The sequence below is a fragment of the Salmo trutta genome, chromosome 17 (assembly GCF_901001165.1).
Source record: "Salmo trutta chromosome 17, fSalTru1.1, whole genome shotgun sequence".
In the NCBI taxonomy this organism is placed as follows: Eukaryota; Metazoa; Chordata; class Actinopteri; order Salmoniformes; family Salmonidae; genus Salmo; species Salmo trutta.
The window spans coordinates 13,849,708-13,864,619 of record NC_042973.1 but is presented as its reverse complement, the minus strand read 5'-3'; the positions used below and the strand labels follow the sequence as shown (position 1 = coordinate 13,864,619).

At 43.5% G+C, this 14,912-nt stretch overlaps 1 protein-coding gene across 1 annotated transcript in view; it reads left to right on the top strand.

Annotated features, from left to right (window-relative positions):
- LOC115151644 (adenomatous polyposis coli protein 2-like) overlaps positions 1-14,912 on the top strand; it is a 53,005-nt gene that overhangs the window by 24,144 nt on the left and 13,949 nt on the right. Inside the window, exons 2-7 of the mRNA XM_029695753.1 lie at positions 1,642-1,803; positions 3,500-3,590; positions 3,766-4,057; positions 4,261-4,369; positions 5,182-5,295; positions 5,561-5,647. Coding sequence (XP_029551613.1) covers positions 1,663-1,803; positions 3,500-3,590; positions 3,766-4,057; positions 4,261-4,369; positions 5,182-5,295; positions 5,561-5,647 — 834 coding nt within the window. The 5' untranslated portion in view covers positions 1,642-1,662. The remainder of the gene's footprint in view (positions 1-1,641; positions 1,804-3,499; positions 3,591-3,765; positions 4,058-4,260; positions 4,370-5,181; positions 5,296-5,560; positions 5,648-14,912) is intronic.

The following is a 14,912-nucleotide window of genomic DNA, read 5'->3' as shown; positions in this document are numbered from 1 at the left end:
CACAGCAGGTGTTTATTTGTAAAGGACCACAGGAGGAGGCAGGTAGCTGGGTCCAGGGGCAGGCAGAAGGTCATACACAGGAGGAGGCAGGTAGCTGGGTCCAGGGGCAGGTAGAAGGTCATACACAGGGGGTCCAAAAAGACAACAGTACAGGCAGGGAAAAGGCTAGTAACGTAGTCTGGGAGATCAGGCAATAGGTTGATAACAGGAAATCCAATAGGCTACAGTACAGGCAGGGAATAGGCAAAAGGCGTCGTTAGTGAGGCAGGCAAAAACTATCATACATGGGAGGAGTAAATTATGGGAAAAAAAGAGCTCCGAATAGAAGTCTGTCAGAAAACAGACAATACCTCACAATAATGGGGTGCAACAAACTGAACTAAATAGTGTGTGATAATGACACACCAGTGTGTGAATAGGTGATCAGAATTCAGGTGATTGGGATCTGGAGAGTGAGCTGCGTTCAGGGGATTCAGGTGTTTGAGAGTGTGAGCTGGAAAGTCGGCTGGAAAGTGAGCTGGGTTCAGGAGATCTACGTGTTTGAGAGTGTGAGTTGGAAGCAGACGTTACACTAGCAAAGATAAACAACCAATAGGACAGAGCTTGAAGTATTTATAAAAGAATAATGGGCAAAAGTTGCTTGAATAATTATGAAAATGATGATGTTGCACAATCCAGATGTGGAAAGTTCTTTGAGACTTACCTAGAAGGACTCTCAGCTGTAAGCACTGCCAAATGTGCTTCTACAAAGTATTGACTCAGGGGTGTGAATACTTATGCAGATATTTATGACCTTTATTTTCACTAAATGTGAAAAAATTATAAAAACATGTTTTCACTTTGTCATTATGGGGTATTGTTTTTAGATGGGTGAGCTATTTTGTATTTAGGGACTGGGAGATTAGTCAGGATTGAGGGAAAACGCACAGAGCAAAGTACAGAGAGAACCTGCAAAAAAACCTGCTCCAGAGCGCTCGGAACCTCAGACTGGGTCAAAGGTTCACCTTCCAACAGGACAACAACCCTAAGCACACAGCCAAGACAACGCAGGAGTGGCTTCGGGACAAGTCTCTGAATGTTCTTGAGTGGCCCAGCCAGAGCCCAGACTTGAACCCGATCGAACATCTCTGGAGAGACCTGAAAATAGCTGTGCAGCGACGCTCCTCGTCCAACCTGACAGAGCTTGAGAGGATCTGCAGAGAAAAACGGGAGAAACTCCCCAAATACAGGTGTGCCAAGCCTGTAGCGTCATACCCAAGAAGACCTCAAGGCTGTAATTTCTGCCAAAGGTGCTTCAACAAAGTACTGAGGAAAGGGTTTGAGTACTTATGTAAATGCTATATTTATAAAAAACCAACATTAAAACCTGTTTTTGCTTTGTCATTATGGGGTATTGTGTGTAGATTGATGAGGACAATTTTAGAATAAGGCTGTAATATAACAAAATATGGAAAAAGTGAAGGGGTCTGAATACTTTCCAAATGCGCTGTATTAGGAAATAAACTGCCTGTTTTCCTATAACTGTTGCTGCAAAGACACAATGGAATTATAATAAGCAATGCATAATGTGCTGGAGTTAGCCATGAAACTTAACTCCAACACTCATTAACCTCCGGCCCCACTTGTTCTTCTGCCTTGCAGGGACCACAACATTGTCTGAAGATGGCAAACTCCACAGCTTCCTATGACCAGCTGGTCTACCAGGTGGAAGCTCTCCGCCAGGAGAATTCCCATCTGCGGAGAGAGCTGGAGGACAACTCCAACCACCTGTCCAAGCTGGAGAACGAGACCACCGACATGAAGGTGAGAGAGGTTAGAGGGGCGACCCCAGGGCTAAGGGAGAAATAAGAATAGGAGGATAACATTGGGGTTTTGATTTGATGATTGCTTAGAAAGGTGTATTTTCAACCATTTCCAGATTTCCTTGACCTCTTCATTTGTTATGTTTATTATTTATATGCATCTGGACTTAAAGATTTAAAAAATATATAAATATATATGAAAGACACAGATGACAATATGTTGCTATGATGATAGCTCATAAAGATGGCAGCAATTGTCGTTTATTTTTTAAAAGGACACATTTTTAATTTTGGATTTTCTCTATGCCTACATTCCCTCCATTTTGTCAAGCCATGGCTAATAGTATGACTTAGATACAGATAGGACATTTCCCCATTCAAAATCCTCTCAGTTCTGCCTCAGATCGACAGAGTTCAGCCCCAATTCTGAAGGATGCTGTAGACTTCATGTAACTCCTTCGCTAGTGACCCGGTTTCTCTCCTCAGTGACTGAAGACACTAATGCTTCATGGCTAGAATTCCTGGCCTGGATAGATGAGGCACTAAGCTACCCTTAAAATCATTCCTCTTTCTGCACTGATCTAACCAGTTGTCCTCGTTACAGTAATGATACCAGCAGGGATTGAGACAAGCTGCAGAGGAAGAAGGAAACCATTACACCCTATAGCCTGCTAAGACATTTTCTCATTATCGATTATTTTGCTGCTTGAAATCCCAGCTTGTCTGACAGGATATTTCTTCTTTGATATAGTCCTTTTTTTCTCTGTGGCTAAACCTGCTTCAAATTTCTGTACACTCCTCCCTGTCACACCATGTGCAATTAGGATTTACTGTTAGGTATTTGTCTGTTTGTCAACAAAACGTTTGGCTTTTATAGACATGCATCATAATAGGATATCTGTGTCAAGGTCTGTGGTGATATTATAGCCTAGGTCACAGTTTTGTACCAGGCTAGCATTAAACGTTGCCAGAATCACAGCTTGTGGGGAGTTTGGATTACTGGCAGAATTAGGGACCATCCCAAGAGGGGTGGAATCAGGGTTTCCAATGTGCTTTACTGTGGCTTTAGCCTAAATGCTGTGTACTGTGGACTACCACTGAAACACTGGTTACCTGATTCTGAGGCATCAGCAGAAAGGTCAAAACACATATCATAATCTGGTTATTAAAAGCGTCCCACTCGTCGTTCTTTCATAAATAATTATTTCAGTCTGAATTGACGAAATGAACAACAAAACACACCAAAACAATTTCTCCATTCCAGCCAGCAACATCAATCATATAATAGTCTGGATAGGTCACCATTTTAAGATTTAATTGTAAGTGCCAACCCCAGTTCATGCTGGTCCACCCTATCACTCCTCTGGCACACAGCTGATTATCCCCAGCTAAAGCCTTTATATTCCTGACGGCAGCTTGAGCTATCAGCAGACAACCAGGACGCTCTGTAGGGAGCTCACAAAGCCAGACACTGGTGGCAAACAGATCTAACCTTCCAACCTCAAAACAACCCCTTGGAGAAGATTGATTTGAGGAAAAGGCTTGGATTTTACATTGACTTGGCTGTGATTTCAGGCGGCATACTGTTGTAATCCCAACAGGTTGTGACTCATTTTTGGTTTCACTGTGGCCACAACAATTTCATTTGACTGGGTTTCTGGATGGACACAGATAGTGAATTGCTTTCTCTTCTCTAGGGGGTTCTGAAGGGGCTGCAAAGCAAACTGGAGCTGGAGGCTGGCACTTTGGCCTCCTCCGGGAGGACTGATGTGCTGGACCAGCTCAAAGGTATGTGTGCCTTATCCCTGTGCTTTTCTGTCTATTTTCTCACCATTTAATGTCTGTTTAGACTGATATTGTACACAACTCATTAATTTATTCAATATCAGCCATTTCAATCGTTCATTTTTAGAAAATAAAATCATATTTCTTTTTCCAAATATTAATGACATTTCTCTCTCAGAGTTGCACATGGACTTGACCAACTACTATGAGCTGAAGTACCAGCCGCAAAACATGCACATTCTCCCAGACAGTCTAGCCAGTCTGGCAGCTCAGTCGGGTGACATGGACGATTGTCTGGCCTGCTTGCCTCCCTCCTCCTCCAGAGCCAGGAGCCCCCTGCGCCCTTCATCCCGCCAGAGCTCCTCTCTGTCTGGGGAGGGCACGGCTGTGCACCCTGGAGCCTTGGCCAAAGCCATGCTGGGAGACGGACGCATCACGGCCCAGCATCTGGAAGACCTCTACAAAGAGAGGTTAGTGCTTTACCATAGTTCAATCAGATGTATGTATTACTAGTAATACTAAATCAAACATTTTTAAAATAATACCTTAAAAATAATAATTCACTATAAATCACTAGTCCCTTCAACAACAAAAAAAGTGAGGTACTATGAATCCCCAGTGATGTTGTGGTGGATGGTAGTCAAAGTGTTAAATGTAGCTGTGTGTGTTCCAGAACGATGCTGCTAAGTGAGATAGACAAGGAGGAGCGGGAGCGTCGCTGGTACTATAGCCAGCTCCAGGGACTGTCTCAGCGGCTGAACCAACTGCCACGCATCGACACGGTGAGAGCACTTTTTAACACCACTGAGTCTCCAGAATATTCTCTCCTGCACGGTGCTCAGACACAGTGGACCATAACAGACAGCATTACAGTACAAAGTATACTTGTACTCAGCACTCAGTTGCAGGAAATGTAGGCACTTTTTTTTTAACTGTCGCCCCCTTTGCTTTCTTGCATGTTCATTGTAATGAAATCAACTCATTATTGTTTTAACAGGCGCACAGGCGAGAGTTAAACCATCAAATAGAACAATGAGCCAGATATTTCACAGGATGTATAAATGTGTGTTTCCGCTCACTACCAAATATGTTGATGAGAGGAAGCCCAGCGTCCGGCGGTGGGAGAAGACGGAGCCAGATGGATTTTGGCCGACATTCTGCACATTTTTTCATCAATGAAACATTTGGTCTCCATACAGTTTTCTCTTTCCAAAACTATAATCTGTAACAAACAGAGTGGACTGCTTCTTAAAGACTTTACCCTTTGCCAAAGTTTCACTTTTTTTTTTTGTTTCGAAGACGTGCAAGGGTGAATTCAGTTATTGCACACGCGCACTTCACAGAGTAGGCGTTCCATAACAGAAATATGAAAATAAATGCTAAATTGCGCCAGTAGGATCTCTCTAGCTCATGCTTGGTTCTGCCCACTATGATTAATTTAGTCCCATTGGAAACAACAGGCTCTGGTCTATCTTGGGTTAAATATTTGGTTAAACTCTTTGGCAGAGAAGATAGCATCCATTTTGTTTCAGAATGCCCCAAAATGGAGGCTTGTGTTGTGCAGAAACTAATCTCTTTTTCCTTATCTTAACAGTTCTCCATACAGATTGACCTCATTCGCCAGCAGCTGGAGTTCGAGGCACAGCAGTTGCGTTCTGTCATGGAGGAACGCTTCGGAACCAGCGATGAAATGGTCCAGAGGACACAGGTAAGGAGAGGCACTCTCTGCCATGTCTGTCTCTGTCATGGCAACACACACAGTAACATTTGGCAACTGTTCTCAATATCTTCACTTACATTATTGCGTGTGGAACTTATTTCTGAAACATGTTTTGGATGCAACACACACATTTTACATGAAAAACCAAGAAATTAAAACTGCTTTCAGAGGGTATTGTACAATGTTTGGACAATGTTTTTCATGCCACAAAATGACTGTGGTGACTAAAGACTCTCTCTCTGTCTCCCCTCAGATCCGTGTGGCTCGTCTGGAACAGCTGGAGAAAGAACTACAGGAGGCCCAGGAGTCCAGAGGCACCCAGGAGAAGAGCCTGTGTGAGGTGAGAACACAGTTCGGACATATAAAGTTTGTATTTGAAAACTATTTCTAGATGCATATTTTCAGTTTTTCCCGAACCCACCTCAGTTGCGCAAAAGAAGGAAGCTCGCCCTGCTCTTGCTGGCACATGTGCAGATCAAATACACCGCAGTAAGTATGATTAAGAAGTTTACATGTCCTTAGAATTTGAAAGATCGCTCATAAAACCAGGTGTTTTAATCGGCGTATGCTTACTTCGATTATGACCTAACGCCGATTTAAGATAAGCAGAGTAAGGTTTTTACATGACTAATGCCATACTCGGCTTACTGCCATAATCAGTTTAATATCAAATTATTGGTCTGCATGTAAACATACTGTATTCAGAGATTGAGACAAGCAAGTGACAGTGACAGATAATCCTGTGTTCTGTTTTCACAAAATTATTTTGTACTGTAAAAATGAAAGATGACAAGGATTATTTTCTCTGAGGTCATTTATTTATTTCACATTGTCCGCCGCCTCAGTAGCTTTCAGTCAATTTAGATCATATTGTCAATTTTCCTCGTCCTCACTACTTCCTCTCCTGCGTCTTGTCAGCACTGCACTGAATGTTTTATTGGTGCTTTGAAATATTGAGGCTATGTGATTACTAGGTGGGGTGTTCACAAACAGATACAGGTAGCCTAGTGGTTAGAGCAATGGACCAGTAACCAAAAGGTTGCAAGAGTGAATCTGTTGTTCTGCCCCTGAACAAGGCAGTTAACCCACTGTTCCTAGGCCGTCATTGTAAATAAGAATTTGTTCTTAACTGACTTGCCTAGTTAAATAAAGGTCAAATAAAAAAAATGTAGTGGTACACTGACACGTGTGACAGAATCTGTGATGTTTGATGTGCCTTCTGAAGTATATTTACTGATCACACAGGCACACCACCGTATTGGATTTACAATACATATTAAATGCTATGCCTGGAAAACCACAAGCTGCTCCAGGTCATTTAATGTGGATGAGAAACAGACTAGAATGTTGTTTTCATTTGAAAATGAACACTCAGTAATTGTGAATTTAACACCAGGTTTGGAAATGTTTCAATTGGTCCTTTTTTATATAGTCATAAGATATTCATAATTTTACTTGAGGGGGTTCCACTTAGAGTTCACTTAGAGTTATGAACTACACTGAACAAAAATATAAACGCAACATGAAACAATTTCTAATATTTTATTGAGTTAAGGTTCATATAAGGAAATCAGTCAGTTGAAATAAATTCATTCAGCACTAATCTATGAATTTCACGTGATTTGGAATACAGATGTGCATCTGTTGGTCACAGATACCTTTTTAAAAAAAAAGGTAAGACATGGATCAGAAAACCAGTCAGTATCTGGTATGATCACAATTTGCCTCATGCAACGGGACACATCTCCTATCACATGGAGATGATCTGGCTGTTGATTGTGGCCTGTGGAATGTAGGCCCCACTTCTCTTCAATGGCTGTGTGAAGTTGCTGGATATTGGCGGAAACTGGAACATGCTGTCGTACACGTTGATCCAGAGCCTCCCAAACATGCTCAATGGGTGACATGTCTGGTGAGTATGCAGACCATGGAAGAGCTGGGACATTTTCAGCTTCCATGAAATGTGTACAGATCCTTGCGACATGAGGCTGTGCATTATCAAACTGAAACATGAGGTGATGGCGGCGGATGAACGGCATGACGATGGGCCTCAGGATCTCGTCACGGTATCTCTGTGCATTCAAATTGCCATTGATAAAATGCAATTGTGTTCATTGTTTGTAGCTTATGCCTACCAATACCATAACCACACTGCCACCATGGGGCACTCTGTTCACAACGTTGACATCAGCAAACCACTTGCCCACACGACGCCATACATGCTGTCTGCCATCAGCCTGGTACACTTGAAACCAAGATTAATCCGTGAAGAGCACACTTCTCCAGCATGCCAGTGGCCATCGAAGGTGAGCATTTCTCCACTGAAGTCAGTTATTATGGCGAACTCCAGTCAGGTCAAGCCCCTTGTGAGGACGATGAGCACGCAGATGAGCTTCCCTGAGATGGTTTCTGGCAGTTTGTGCAGAAATTCTTTGGTTGTGCAAACCCACAGTTTTATCAGCTTTACGGGTGGCTCATCTCAGACCATCTCGCAGGTGAAGAAGCCAGATGTGGAGGTCCTGGGCTGGCGTGGTTACATGTGGTCTGTGGTTGTGAGGCTGGTTGGACGTTGGAGGCGGCTTATGGAAGAGGAATTAACATTCAATTCTCTGGCAACAGCTCTGGTGGACATTCCTGCAGTAAGCATGCCAATTGCATGCTTCCTCAAAACTTCAGACATCTATGGCATTGTGTTGTGTGACAAAACTGCACATTTTGGAGTGGCCTTTTGTCTCCAGCACAAGATGCACCTGTGTAATGACTGTTCTGTTTAATCAGATTCTTGATATGCCACATCTGTCAGGTGGATGGATTATCTTGGCAAAATATAAATGCTCACTAACAGGGATGTAAACAAATTTGTACACAAAATTCGAGAGAAAGAAGCATTTTGTGCTTATGGAACATTTCTGGGATGTTTTATTTCAGCTCATGAAACATGAGACCAACACTTTACATGTTGTGTTCATATTTTTGTTCAGTATAGCTTGAATAAATCATTTTGGACAATTCAATTGAGGCCATTTGATAATTTTTCAGATTGAACTTGGGCAAACCTTTGGGCTAGAAAAGCAGAGATAAATTTGGATTTATTTTTTTAATTAGTCAAACAACATCTTGATTGGCCCACAGTACTAGTTTCTTAAAGCTAATTTATGCTTGATCCAAAAATGTGAAAAATGTGGTCAGAGGCTCCGTATGGAGGGTGTGATGCAATATATGGAGCCCTCCGCATTGTTATAAAATTTGGGAGGCGCATGGTGATGTGGTATGGATCTGAATTTGGCCTCTGTGTGCCTATGGAGGCTCCGCAATTGCGTCACACCCTCCATACGGAGCCTCCGACCACATTTTTGGATCAAGCATAAATTTGTAGGTTGGGGCGGGAGGTCCTGTATAAACACAAACTCACTTCCTTGACAACTTCCTTCACAACTGCTCTGCTCAACAGCTTTGCGCTGCTCCGCGAAGTGCAAGAATTATGAATGTTCTGACTTCTGTAGAGGCTGTATCACCGTAAATGCTGCACGGCCAATGCAGATGTCTGATTGACCATGCATCGCCTTCAAGTCAGCTGATCATTATGCAGTTCAAGTCTAAAATTTGTATAATTACCTTTTTCTTAGTAGAAGATTTCAATTAGAAGGCTATTTACTGTATATAATATTTACGTCGTCCTGTGGTTTCCATTAGGGGTAGATTCTTATAAGGAAAGTGCACTGTCACTGTAAGTCATACAGTAGGATCTAAACTCAGCAAAAAAAGAAATGTCCTCTCACTGTCAACTGCGTTTATTTTCAGCAAACTTAACATGTGTAAATATTTGTATGAACATAACAAGATTCAATAACTGAGACATAAACTGAACAAGTTCCACAGACATGTGACTAACAGAAATTGAATAATGTGTCCCTGAACAAAGGTGGGGGTCAAAATCAAAAGTAACAGTCAGTATCTGGTGTGGTCACCAGCTGTATTAAGTACTGCAGTGCATCTCCTCCTCATGGACTGCACCAGATTTGCCAGTTCTTGCTGTGAGATGTTACCCCACTCTTCCACCAAGGCACCTCCAAGTTCCCGGACATTTCTGGGGGTAATGGCCCTAGCCCTCACCCTCCGATCCAACAGGTCCCAGACGTGCTCAATGGGATTGAGATCCGGGCTCTTCGCTGGCTATGGCAGAACACTGACATTCCTGTCTTGCAGGAAATCACGCACAGAACGAGGACAATAGCTGGTGGCATTGTCATGCTGGAGGTTCATGTCAGGATGAGCCTCAGGAAGGGTACCACATGAGGGAGGAGGATGTCTTCCCTGTAACGTACAGCGTTGAGATTGCCTGCAATGACAAAAAGCTCAGTACTATGATGCTGTTACACACCACCCCAGACCATGACGGACCCTCCACCTCCAAATCGATCTCACTCCAGAGTACAGGCCTCGGTGTAACGCTCATTCCTTTGACGATAAACGCGAATCCAACCATCATCCCTGGTGAGACAAAACCGAGACTTGTCAGTGAAGAGCACTTTTTGCCAGTCCTCTCTGGTCCAGTGATGGTGGGTTTGTGCCCATAGGCGACATTGTAAAAAGATTTGGCATGGGTCCTGAGATCCTCAAAATGTTTTACAGCTGCAACATCGAGAGCATCCTGACTGGTTGCATCACTGCCTGGTACGGCAATTGCTTGGCCTCCGACCGCAAGGCACTACAGAGGGTAGTGCGTACGGCCCAGTACATCACTGGGGCTACGCTGCCTGCCATCCAGGACCTCCATACCAGGCGGTGTCAGAGGAAGGCCCAAAGACCCCAGCCACCCCAGTCATAGACTGTTCTCTCTACTACCGCATGGCAAGCGGTACCGGAATGCTAAGTCTAGGATACAAAGGCTTCTCAACAGTTTTTATAATAATAATCCATAATACTCCTGAACAGGTAATCAAACGGCTACCCGGGCTATTTGCATTGTGTGCCCCCCCCCAACCCCTCTTTTACGCTGCTGCTACTCTCTGTTTATCATATATGCATAGTCACTTTAACTATACAGTCATGTACATACTACCTCAATTGGCCCGACCAACCAGTGCTCCCCCACATTGGCTAACCGGGCTATTTGTATTGTGTCCCGCCACCCACCACCCACCACCCGCCAACCCCTCCTTTACGCTACTGATACTCTCTGGTCATCATATATGCATAGTCACTTTAACCATATCTACATGTACATACTACCTCAATCAGCCCAACTAACCGGTTTCTGTATGTAGCCTTGCTACTTTTATAGCCTCGCTACTGTATATAGCCTCGCTACTGTTATTTTTCACTGTCTTTTTACTGTTGTTTTTATTTCTTTACTTACCTGTTGTTCACCTAATACATTTTTTGCACTATTGGTTAGAGCCTGTAAGTAAGCATTTCACTGTAAGGTCTACTACACCTGTTGTATTCGGCGCACGTGACAAATAAAACTTTGATTTGATTTGTTGCTGGTGATGTCTGGTTAGGACCTGCCTTACAACAGGCCTACAAGCACTCAGTCCAGCCTTTCTCAGCCTATTGTGGACAGTCTGAGCACTGATGGATGGATTGTGCGTTCCTGGTGTAACTCTGGCTGTTGTTGTTGCCATCCTGTACCAGTCCCGCAGGTGCTATGTTCGGATGTACCGATCCTGTGCAGGTGTTATTACACGTGGTCTGCCACTGCGAGGACGATCAGCTGTCCATTCTGTCTCCCTGTAGAGCTGTCTTAGGCGTCTCACAGTACGACATTGCAATTTATTGTCCTGGCCACATCTGCAGTCCTCATGCCTCCTTGCAGCATGCCTAAGGCATGTTCACGCAGATGAGCAGGGACCCTGGGCATCTTTCTTTTGGTGTTTTTCAGAGTCAGTAGAAAGGCCTCTTTAGTGTCCTAAGTTTTCATAACTGTGACCTTAATTGCCTACTGTCTGTAAGCTGTTAGTGTCTTAACGACCCTTCCACAAGTGCATGTTCATTAATTGTTTATGGTTCATTGAACAAGCATGGGAAACAGTGTTTAAACCCTTTACAATGAAGATCTGTGAAGTTATTTGGATTTTTACGAATTATCTTTGAAAGACAGGGTCCTGAAAAAGGGACGTTTCTTTTTTTGCTGAGTTTATAATACTGTAGGTTGTGGAATGTTGTGCTATCCTGTAATATACAGTTAACACACTTTTCTCTTTTTTCTATATCCCTCTCTCTCTCTCTATCCCCCTCTCTCTCTATCCCCATCTCTCTCTTGCTCTCTCTCTCTCTATCCCCATCCATCTCTCTATCCCCACCTCTCTCTCTATCCCTCTCCGTCTCTCTATATCCCCCCTCTCTCTCTCAATCCCCCTCTCTCTCTCCATCCCCCTCCATCTCTCTCTATCCCCCTCCGTCTCTCTCTCGCTCTCTCTATCCCCCTCCATCTCCCCACTGTCTCTTTCTCCATCCCACTTACCTTGTGCTCTATCGGTGCCGTGCTGCTATGCAGAACACAGGCTTTGCCCCTCTTTAGCTCGGCTCCAATTGGTCGCTCCTCCCAAAGAGTATAGTGTTGCTTGGGCACTGCAAGCTTGGCACAGCAGGAGTGGGTGTTTCGGTTGAGTGGGTCTCAGACCGGCCCGTTTAGGTGTCTGTGTATCTATCCTCTGGGGCTCTGTAGGAGAATAGCAATGAGTTCTCTAGTACCAGGATGCAGGAAGAATGTGAATTAAAAGAGACAACAATAGACACATTGTTCCATGTTTTTCTGGGCTATTGTCAACCATCTTGCATCACACAGCAGGTTCCTATGCAATCCATTGTAAGCGTTTGATTATTTGAACTGCGTGGCTACGACAATTGAAGGGGTAAAAGCCACGGCAGATTCAATCCATCCAAACACAGACACATTTAGCATGTTTATCTTGTTATCGGCGAGATCACACTTTATTACTTACAACATGATGGAGCTATTCAGACTAGCATGTCTAATAGCCCTTCCCCTTTGTCTGAAAGCTAGGGTGTGATCAGGCACAAGCCTGGTTACCATGGTGATCGACTGGGGGGATGAAAGAGTTGATAGATGACTCTCTGAAGATTTGTGCTGGCGCCAATCGGTTTGTTGAATCCAAATGGATTGTGTCTGTATGCTGGGAGTGTGCAACTCATACCTTATGAGAAAAGACATGAACGTCTGTCTGCAGGGCCAATATCAAGATGCAGGAGGTGAAATGAAATGTATTGATATCGGTTAGTTGTCTACTGACAATAACATCTCACTCTGGTGTTCACTTCAGGAGATACTGATGCTGATTACTAAATACTTTTTTATGTTTGGACAGCAAATTTAGGTCATTTATTTTTTCCAATTATCTACTAATGCCAGAGGCTGGATACATTTGTTATTTATTCTGGCCTATTTATGGGGTATAATTATATTTGCACGATAATTAATGGGATATTAACAAACATTATTTTAAATTAGATGTTCATAATCTTTCCATTCAGATGTAATTATTTCAAAATAAGTTTGTTAAACCCAATAAACTTAACCAACTCCAATTTGTATACATACAGTATTGAATATAATTATAGAATATAATTTATCTACAAAGATATTAGTCTATTTTAAATAATCTATTCTATTTTAAATAATCAATAAGATTGTAATTTAGACATTTAGACTGAAATTAATAACATAATACATTTTTTCAAGGGAACTTGAAGGTCAGTCTTGATTTGTTTTGGATGATATTATATCAGTACTTTGACTCCAAGTATCGATTTGTACAATTTTTATAATATGTACAGTAAATCAAATCAAATGTATTTATATAGCCCTTCTTACATCAGCTGATATCTCAAAGTGCTGTACAGGAACCCAGCCTAAAACCACAAACAGCAAGCAATGCAGGTGTAGAAGCACAGTCAAAAGTTTGGACACACCTAGTCATTCCAGGGTTTTTTATTTTTGCTATTTTCTACGTTGTAGAATAATAGTGAAGACATCGAAACTATGAAATAACACATATGGAATCATGTAGTAACCAAAAAAGTGTTAAATAAATCAAAATATATTTTAGATTCTTAAAAATAGCCACCCTTTGCCTTGATGACAGCTTTGCACACTCTTGGCATTCTCTCTGTGATGTCGTCACTATTATACTACAATGTAGAAAATAGTAAAAATGAAGAAAAACTCTGGAATGAGTAACTTTTGACTGGTACTGTATATACACTGCTCAAAAAAATAAAGGGAATACTTAAACAACACAATGTAATTCCAAGTCAATCACACTTCTGTGAAATCAAACTGTCCACTTAGGAAGCAACACTGATTGACAATAAATTTCACATGCTGTTGTGCAAATGGAATAGACATTAGGTGGAAATTATAGGCAATTAGCAAGACACCCCCAATAAAGGAGTGGTTCTGCAGGTGGGGACCACATGCCGCTTCTCAGTTCCTATGCTTTCTGGCTGATGTTTTGGTCACTTTTAAATGCTGGTGGTGCTTTCACTCTAGTGGTAGCATGAGACGGAGTCTACAACCCACACAAGTGGCTCAGGTAGTGCAGCTCATCCAGGATGGCACATCAATGCGAGCTGTGGCAAGAAGGTTTGCTGTGTCTGTCAGCGTAGTGTCCAGAGCATGGAGGCGCTACCAGGAGAGAGGCCAGTACATCAGGAGACGTGGAGGAGGCCGTAGGAGGGCAACAACCCAGCAGCAGGACCGCTACCTCTGCCTTTGTGCAAGGAGGAGCAGGAGAAGCACTGCCAGAGCCCTGCAAAATGACCTCCAGCAGGCCACAAATGTGCATGTGTCTGCTCAAACGGTCAGAAACAGACTCCATGAGGGTGGTATGAGGGCCCGACGTCCACAGGTGGGGGTTGTGCTTACAGCCCAACACCGTGCAGGACGTTCGGCATTTGCCAGAGAACACCAAGATTGGCATATTCGCCACTGGCGCCCTGTGCTCTTCACAGATGAAAGCAGGTTCACACTGAGCACGTGACAGACGTGACAGAGTCTGGAGACGCCGTGGAGAACGTTCTGCTGCCTGCAACATCCTCCAGCATGACCGGTTTGGCGGTGGGTCAGTCATGGTGTGGGGTGGCATTTCTTTGGGGGGCCGCACAGCCCTCCATGTGCTCGTCAGAGGTAGCCTGACTGCCATTAGGTACCGAGATGAGATCCTCAGACCCCTTGTGAGACCATATGCTGGTGCGGTTGGCCCTGGGTTCCTCCTAATGCAAGACAATGCTAGACCTCATGTGGCTGGAGTGTGTCAGCAGTTCCTGCAAGAGGAAGGCATTGTTGCTATGGACTGGCCCGCCCGTTCCCCAGACCTGAATCCAATTGAGCACATCTGGGACATAATGTCTCGCCCCATCCACCAACGCCACGTTGCACCACAGACTGTCCAGGAGTTGGCGGATGCTTTAGTCCAGGTCTGGGAGGAGATCCCTCAGGAGACCATCCGCCACCTCATCAGGAGCATGCCCAGGCGTTGTAGGGAGGTCATACAGGCATGTGGAGGCCACACACACTACTGAGCCTCATTTTGACTTGATTTAAGGACATTACATCAAAGTTTGATCAACCTGTAGTGTGG